At 37.0% G+C, this 8888-nt stretch overlaps 1 protein-coding gene across 3 annotated transcripts; it reads left to right on the top strand.

The window, feature by feature from the left end:
- Positions 1–241: 241 nt before the first annotated feature.
- On the top strand, positions 242–7855 carry LOC148865377 (inositol transporter 4-like). Of its 3 annotated transcripts, none has more exons than XM_088975455.1 (7): positions 242–445; positions 753–991; positions 1869–1939; positions 2026–2361; positions 2740–2847; positions 2993–3595; positions 7174–7855. In XM_088975455.1, exons 2-7 carry the CDS (start codon positions 859–861, stop codon positions 7645–7647), a joined length of 1725 nt encoding a protein of 574 aa, XP_088831581.1. In that variant the 5' UTR covers positions 242–445; positions 753–858; the 3' UTR covers positions 7648–7855. The 3 variants fall into 3 exon arrangements, with proteins under 3 accessions (XP_088831581.1, XP_088831582.1, XP_088831583.1); XM_088975456.1 differs by lacking the exon at positions 242–445 and adding an exon at positions 481–607; XM_088975457.1 differs by lacking the exons at positions 242–445; positions 1869–1939 and having other exon boundaries at positions 861–991.
- Positions 7856–8888: the final 1033 nt, after the last annotated feature.

Genomic DNA, 8888 nt, shown 5'->3' on the forward strand with positions numbered 1-8888 from the left:
AATCAAATTTTGGATGTACCCGTATCCGATTTGATCCCATCCGTTTGAAGCCCTAAATTGCAGCAGATTCGCTTGAGATCAAGATGGGATTCTTTCCTCATCTATCCATATGCAAGGTCGACGTGGGGCCTTAATATTGGTTAAACAGCCCCTAAACTAGGCAGCTAATCCGGACTCAATTATTAATATATACATAGATTAGGGAAGCCAAACCCTGCAACGGTGCAATCTATTCGTACAATTCGACTCTGTTAATCACACTTTCCAATTCCAAGTATATCCAGGAGTCACAAATTCAATAGGATACCAAATATATCCCCCCACTTTTTCCATAAAACTGCTTACTCTTTCTCTTCATCGTTATCATAATACCGTAGTAGTAGGAGAAGCACAAGGAAGAAGAAGGAAAACAATAAGTTCGTCTAGTAGACATCACCAATCAGAGGTTAGTCGTCCTTCTGCTTCCCTATTTACTCTCTTATGTTATCTTCATTTCGCTGGTTGAATTGAAACAGATCTACGTCCACCTTTTACTCATATACAATCCCTCTAGATAAGAACAGATTCACCTAGAGAAGAAAATCGCTTACTGAGTGCTTTCGTGAAGGTAAACTTTTCTGCAAATTAGAGAAAACAGAGAGTTGAGGGAAGGTTCTTAAGAAGAAAAAATAGCTTAAAATATTGAGTGACTGTAATTGAATTGTTTGACATTAACTGCCTCTCTCAAGTTCTAATTGTTCTGAGACGTGCAGGTTCTGATTGATTCCATTATATATAACTTTCCTGTGTTCTCCAACTATTAAACCAGTAGAAAGGAGTTGTTGGGTGTATATATGTTCACAGTTTACATACAATACAATGGAGGGCGGCATTCACAAAGCCAACAAAGCAGAATTCATAGAATGCTGGAATACTTCCTGGAAACGGCCTTACATCTTGCGTCTTGCCCTCTCAGCTGGGATTGGAGGACTCCTTTTTGGTTACGACACAGGTACCCAAACCAACTTAATTTCTTTCTCTGAGTGTCAGCAATTTTCATGCATGATTTGCTAATAAATTTATGAATTATATAGTCAGTGCTCGAATCTTCAATTTATTATTATTTTTTTTCAAATTACTCTCTGTAGTAACTTTATAAGTTCTTCGCTGCTATTAAATGAATGTACAAGAATCACTCATGGAATCTTTAGATAATTAATGTAAACATATGAAAATCTGTAACACATATTCTCCTACCGAGGTCAGACCAAGTCTGAAGTCTCTCTTGATTGTTAGATAAAACTCTCAAATCTTAAACCCTAAACCCTAACCTTAAGCCTTGAACCCTAAACCCCTAAAATTTTAACCTCTAACCTTAAACTTTAAGGCTGTGTTTGGTTGCAGTGCAATTTTATTTGCACTAGTACAAATACATGGGAATGCAAATGAATAAAATGCAAAATCTTGTGTAATTTTGTTTGGGGTTTTACTTTATTCTGCTTCATGTCTTAATTTATTTCATTTATACTGCAATCAAACAAAATAAGATAAATTTTGAAAAATATGTCAGAATTTACACTCAAATCACTTGTATTGCCATAGTTTTGTATTAGTGCAAATTTATTTGCATTGCAACCAAACACAGCTAAGGCTCAGTTTTGAAAGGAGTACAAATACAAATATATAGAGTGCAAAACCTTGTATTTTGTATGTATTTGTACTCTTTCCAAACTGAGCCAAATAATACAAAATACGGGGTTCTGCACTCTACATATTTGTATTTATACTTCTTCCAAGTGCAAATACAAATATATAGTGCAAAGCCCATAAAAATAAAGGTTAGTTGTAGCACCCTTAACAAATAGTTTTGTTATTTGGCTGGCATGTAGGAGTTATCTCTGGTGCTCTTCTTTACATACGAGATAACTTTGAGTCTGTTGATAGGAGCACAGTGTTACAGGTGAGTTTCTAGTGTGATGTCAAACTGAGATTGAGTTAAAACCCTCCTTATTATGCCATCCTAACTTTTATATTTTCATTGTGCAGGAGACCATTGTCAGCATGGCTGTAGCAGGAGCTATAGTTGGTGCTGCATTTGGTGGATGGATCAACGATAGATATGGACGAAAGAAATCCATTTTGTTGGCTGATGTCCTGTTCTTCTTCGGTGCAGTAATCATGGCTGCCTCATTTTGGCCATGGATGTTAATTATTGGAAGAATTTTAGTGGGTTTAGGAGTTGGAATGGCTTCTATGACTGCACCTCTTTATATTTCAGAAGCTTCTCCAGCTAGAATTAGAGGAGCCCTTGTTAGTATTAATGGTTTGCTAATTACAGGAGGGCAGTTAGTGTCATACTTGATCAATCTTGCATTCACCAAGGTACATAATAAACAACTTGTACCGTTTCATTCATTAACCTATGGCCCCGTTTGGTTCGTGGGAATAGGGGTCTACAATGAGAACCGGAATGGGCTATTCCTATTCCAACTGTTTGGTTGGATGGAATTGGAATCCCATCCCCATTCTTGCTGAAATGGCATTTCCTCATTTGAGGGAATGGCCATTCCCTGCCCCCCCCCTCCCCCGTGGGAATGAAATCCCATTTTTGTTGATTTCAATTTCTATTCCCATTCCTGTCTGAACCAAACAGATTATGGGAATGGACCATTCTGATTCTAATTCCGACTTACATTAATATAACTAAAAGAAATGATAAATCTTGATAATAATTTTGTAATGGAATTTTCCTTCTTTCAGGTACCTGGAACTTGGCGTTGGATGTTAGGAGTGGCTGGAATTCCAGCAATCATTCAGGGTCTACTGATGCTGTCACTTCCTGAATCCCCTAGATGGCTCTACAGAGAGGTCATTTCTTTTTCTATAATCTGTTAATCTCTTATGTGGTACATTAATGAATTTGTTTTAATGTGAAGAGCATTAACTCCATAATCATATCCACCAATTTCTTATTATACTTACTATTTGCTTTGTATATATTTCCATGAAATAGAACAAGAGAAAGGAAGCTGTGGACATTTTGAATAAAATATATGAACCTCATGAGGTTGAGCAAGAGGAAGAGGCCCTACGGTTGTCTGTTGAAGCTGAAATAGCAGAAGGTTGTATTGGTGGAGATAACATCCTCACGAAAGTAAGGAAAGCATGGAGTAACAAGATTGTACGCAGAGGGCTAGCTGCTGGTATTCTGTGTCAAGTGGCTCAGCAGTTTGTGGGTATCAATACAGTTATGTATTACAGTCCAACCATTGTTCAGTTGGCTGGTTTTGCTTCCAACTCTTTGGCCTTGGCGCTCTCTCTCATTACATCTGGTCTCAATTTTATTGGAACCATCGTTAGCATGTTATGCCTTGATAGATTTGGGAGGAGGAGGCTTCTTCTTGTTAGTATGGTTGGCATCATATGTTGTCTTCTACTGTTGTTTGCGGTGTTCAATGAAGCTTCTATTCATTCACCCACCATTAGTAGATCAGACTCAATGCACTTCGGTGGGAACATGACTTGTCCCAGTTACATGACAGCCCCAGATTCTTCATCTTGGACTTGTATGACATGCTTGAAAGCATCTCCTCAGTGTGGGTTTTGTGCGAACAAGGTAAGTTTTGTCTTAAGTATTTCTTTTGATCCACTACCTTGTAATCAATAATGGCAAAAAGAAAATCAGAGAGGGTTAATTTAAAAGTTAGGTAATATTTTTCTATAAAGAGATAAAAGAATGGGAATGAATGAACAGTCTTTTCCTAATTTAAATGAAACGCAATTGGATATCATTTCCAATATAATCAAAGTTTTCCTTTTCTACAATCCAGAGAAACTTTTTAGTTAGGTGTACTCACCGTGAGTTTTTTTTTTTTACCTTAACTGAACCGATTTGATCGGTTTTCTAATAATTTGAATCAAAATCAAACCGATGCGACGGTTAACCGGCTTTTTTGATTTTTTTGTGCAGTAAACTTGGACAATGAACAAGCTGAAGCTTGAAGTCTGAAGCTTGAAGGCCTATATATTTATGCAAAAAAAAAAAAGAAATACACTATAAATAATATTTATGCAAAAAAATAAAAAAATATACTATAAATAATATTTATGCAAAAAAAAAAAACCTTAAACAAGCTGAAGGCCTAAAGTTGAACTTAGACAATGAACACTGAAGTGGTGGCTGGTTTGCCGATGCCGGAGTGGTTGAAGTCGCCTGAACCTGAAGTGAGAGGTGGCGGAGATGATAGGTGTCGCTAGAGTGGGAGTAGCTGGCGCCTAGCTTTGGTGGCTTGATGCTTTCCAGTAACTGGTATTGCCGCTTGGCGGTTGGCGCAGAGCGGCGGAGGGAGATGACAGGAGAGAGAGAGAGCTCAGTTCTGAGCCTTCTGGCATGGCCATAACAGAGAAGGAAGGGGGTGAGGCCATCAGAGGACAACTATCAACCAATGCTGAAATCAAATGATGGAAGATGATGATTGGTGCCGGAGGAAAGCAAGGGGAACTGGGGAGGAAGATGAACAAGTGGAAAACACAGGTTTTCAGTTTTGGTATTAGCCTTTAGGTATCAAAAAGGGGAAAGAGGGAAAATTCATTTAAGTCAAATAGTGGTGGATTTATTTCTATCTAAAAGTATAAATATAAATATAATATATACAATACATAATATATATCTATATATATATCGGTTGGTTTGGCTAACTACTAATTTGATTAACCGGCTTTCCGATTCGGTTTCCATTGGTTTTTGTTTTTTGTGCTTTCTTACTCACCCCTACTTTTAGGCCCCATTCGCTTTTCAGTAAGTTATTTATTGGGGTGAATACACTTACCCAGGTAAGTGTTTCTCAGGAAAGACTTATCCAGGTAAGTGCATTTACCAATGTTCTTTTATTTCCCATGTAAATAAGGTAATGACCATTTTAGTCATAAAATTCAATTATTAAAAGAGGCATTTTGTCTCATTCAAGTGCTGAAAACTTTTTCCTAGGTGGGAAAGTTTTTTATCCACTTAGGAGGTGGATATTACTTAATCGGATAAGTATCCATGAAAATAAACGTTTCTTGATCTCCACATAAATGTGAAAAAAGAACATGAGTTTCTTGATCAATTAACCAATTTTCCCTCCTCTCTAAATCTAAAACAAGAACGCCCCCTCAGTTAAAACTATTACTGCGATTTTATGCATCCGAAAGCCCACTTAGTTAATAATTACTAACAGACTAATAGGATGCAATTTCTTGTTCAGTTTATAATAAAAACAACATATGTAATATTTCTGACGTCGTTTTTTTAATAACGTTAAGTTAGCTATTTAATTTTAAAAAATTCCCTAAGGGACATTTGATGAATCAATTTTTGTTGATGTATCAATTTTTGGCTAAGTACCTCATCATTTGGTCTGCTTCCAAGTGGCTGATGATTTTGAGGCCGAAGTGGAGCTGCCTAGGTGCCGAGCTGCCTGTGAGGTGTCGGGCTGACCAAGTGCAGGGCTGCCTGTGAGGTGTCGGGTTGATCAAGTGTCGAGCTGCCTGGTGGCAAGCTAAATTGATGAGCTTCGTTGCTCTCTAGAGACCTGCAAGGAACCAAATGTCAGAGGACCCGTGGTGGCTAACCTGGCGAGGTAGCTCCTATGCTTAAGTCAGTACTCTCATAGTAGACTGCGAGCTAAAAATCACAAAGTCTGAGAGCTAGAACTTGCTTATTTGCTTGCCCCCTTGCCATTGGGGTTGGTGCCTTTATATAGGCATTGTTTGGCGTGGGCTTCACGCACCATATCCGAGATTTCTGCGAGGTCGTCTAAATGGTTCAAGATTCCTAGAGGTAATTTCCATGCACGTTGACCACTCTCTCGATCGTTCGGCACGTGGGCCAACTTTCAATGATCATGAGAGTGTTAGGATATGCATGCCGAATTTGTCGGTGAGCATGTCTTACAAGTCGCCAGGTCGGCGCATGTGTCAAGTCGCCAAGTCGCACCTGGGCTAGGCCGCCATGTCGGTGCCTATGCTAGGCTGCCAGGTTGCCAGGTCGCGCCTGTGCTAGGTTGCCAGGTCGTGCTTGGGCCAAGCCGCCAGGTCGGCGTCTGTGCTAGGTCGCTAGGTGGGACACCATTAACTTGGATGAGGCAAGTTGTTGTCAAAGTGATTCCGGGTGTCACCTAATTGTTTTGAGGTGCCATGTGTCACAATATCATTGGAGGGTCAAATCCGCCCTCATCATTCATTTATCAATGAATTCAACTAAAGTGTTGGACTTATCAAATTTAAAATATTTTTCAATAGTATAACGAAATATACATTAATACATGTTATCATATTTTTGATTAAAAGGTACTAGAAAACTGGTAGTGTTTTGATATTAAAATTCAAAAGCTTGATCCTGAAATCATGAAAATTTCATCATTTCTTGAAATTTATTTCGTAAGTTGTTTAATCAAAATAATTATATATCTTCGCATTTTCAGTAAAATAATAAAAATCCAATTGCATCTCAGACTGGCAAATCCGAAAACACAAAACTCGAAGTTTCTAACATCAGTAATGGATAAAACTAATCATCCAATTTCTATACATTTTTTCGGAATACTTGCTTACTAATTGTATGCTTTTCTTTTTAGTAAATCAAGCTTTTGGCTACATATTTACATGATCAGATAGTATGTTACACCTTGCTGTTACCTTCCTTTTACCTTCATCCTCCTTGGAGATGTCAGTTGGACTGGATTTGGTCCAATCCGCTACACCAATGTGAGTCTATTATATGGATCAGGTCCAATCCAATCAAATGAATGTTTTAGATCAATTTGGACTGGTCCAGTTCAATGTCTGAACCATCCAATCTATTCAAATTTATTTTGATTTAGATTGGTTTCAACCCAAACTTGATTCACTGACACATATATTCTTATCTTATGTTAATGGATCAGATATTGGCTTAATCCAATCCAATACAAATTTGTTATGGATGGACATATTTTGGACCGAATTGATCCAATTCAATGTGTGTTGTTGGTCTGTCCAATCCGTCTAAATTGATTTTGGACTGGACGGATCCAATCTAAAACTGATCTATTGACACCCTTAATCCTCCTGCACCTTCCAAAATGATGATGATGATAATAATAATAATAATGATAATAAGTCTTTATGTTACAAGATTTTTTATTTATTGGGTTCACTCTGTTATGCATGCAGAATCATCCTGGTGCATGTTTGGTCTCCATCCCCAGTTCAAGAAGTGGATGCCAAGGAGAACATCGGCAATGGTTCACTAGAGGATGTCCATCTGAATTTGGGGTTTTGGCATTGCTGGGCTTAGGGTTATACATTATCTCTTATGCGCCAGGAATGGGAACAGCCCCTTGGATTGTGAACTCGGAGATATACCCTTTGAAATACAGAGGACTTTGTGGAGGGATGGCTGCAGTGGCTAACTGGGTTTCAAATCTCATCGTGAGCATGTCTTTCTTATCTTTAACACAGAAGCTAGGCTCAGCCTATACATTTTTACTGTTTGCTGGAGTCTCCTGTGCTGCCTTAGTTCTTATCTACTTGTTAGTACCTGAAACCAAAGGATTGCCATTTGAGGAGGTGGAGAAGATGCTCCAGAGAGGATTCAAACCTTGGCCCTTCAAGAAAAGTTCAGTTGAGGCTCAAGACAATAAATGATAATTCATATTTCATAGTATGCTGTTTATTAATGTATTTATAATCTTTATTTTGGGAGCTTATTTTGGTTTGGGATTTTTCTTCCCTTTTCCTTACTAGTAGTTAGTGTGGAGTCAATTTTATGATTGTTTTTCCAAATAACGGTTAAGTTTGACTTTTGTTTCTTTCAAAAAGAAGGAAAAAAATTCCTTTTGTAGCTGGCAAACAATTTAAAACATTTTTCCTTATAGCATTAGGACGAACTTGATATATTGCATGTAGGGGTGAGCAAGAAAAACCAAAAAACCGAAAATCTAAACCGAATCAATGAAACCAAACCAAAAAATCTGTTTAATCAAACTGGTCTGTTCGGGATTTTTAACAATTCAAAGGTATCGGTTCAATTTTGGTTAACCAATAAAGAAAACAGGCAGTTAAACAAACTGACCAATATGCTTACATTCCTATATTATATACATATATATATATATATATATATATATATATATATTATTAATATATATAATATTATTTATTATATATAAATTGAAAAACCAAAAATTAACCGATGAACTGAACTGACAATTAACTGAATCGGTCGACTGGTTAATCGATCAGCTTTGATTTGGTTTTGATTATCAGTTTTCCAAAAACCAGTACCACCAGTTTGGTTTGAAAAAAAAAAGGCTCACAATTCGGTTAATCAAACCATGAGCATTCCTAATTGCAAGTTTACAACTCTCTTATTGAGTACTGCTCCCTCAAGATTTTTAGTGACATTAAATTGTTAAAAGGGCCATTTACTAGAACACCCTCTATAGCTTCATGGATTTACTTAAAACTACCCTATAGTTTATAACCTATTTACTTAATCAACCTTTCACTGAGAGGTGTTTGTTTTGTCACCTAACACTTCTTCATATAGAAAAAAAAAATGACCAAAGAGAGCCAAATAGAGTGGTTTTTTGTGTCTTATTAGGGGAAAAATTGTATTTTATTTTGATTAAATTTATTCAATTGAACATTAGAGTCAAAACTGTCATTTTCTACTGTCACTTAATAGAAGGTTTGATTAAGTAGATCAATTGCAAATCACATGGGGTGTTTTAGTATAATGCAAACTATAGATATGTTTTAGTAAATCCATGAAATTATAGGGAGTGTTTTAGCAAATGACTCTTGTTAAAATTGTGATATGTGCCCTTCAAATTGTTGTCACCGTTCTTAAAACTCCACTAATTTGATTAATAACTTGTTTGCAG

This window comes from Nelumbo lutea, chromosome 3 (assembly GCF_056320005.1).
Source record: "Nelumbo lutea isolate HS-2025 chromosome 3, American lotus-T2T, whole genome shotgun sequence".
Taxonomy (NCBI): domain Eukaryota; kingdom Viridiplantae; phylum Streptophyta; class Magnoliopsida; order Proteales; family Nelumbonaceae; genus Nelumbo; species Nelumbo lutea.

Bases quoted from the DNA above. Each gene is read 5' to 3' on its own strand.
- LOC148865377 (XM_088975455.1), top strand. From the start codon at position 859: ATGGAGGGCGGCATTCACAAAGCCAACAAAGCAGAATTCATAGAATGC. The intron at 2,362-2,739 runs GTACATAATAAA...TCCTTCTTTCAG, and splicing joins TCAATCTTGCATTCACCAAG to GTACCTGGAACTTGGCGTTG. The intron at 3,596-7,173 runs GTAAGTTTTGTC...TTATGCATGCAG, and splicing joins GTGGGTTTTGTGCGAACAAG to AATCATCCTGGTGCATGTTT.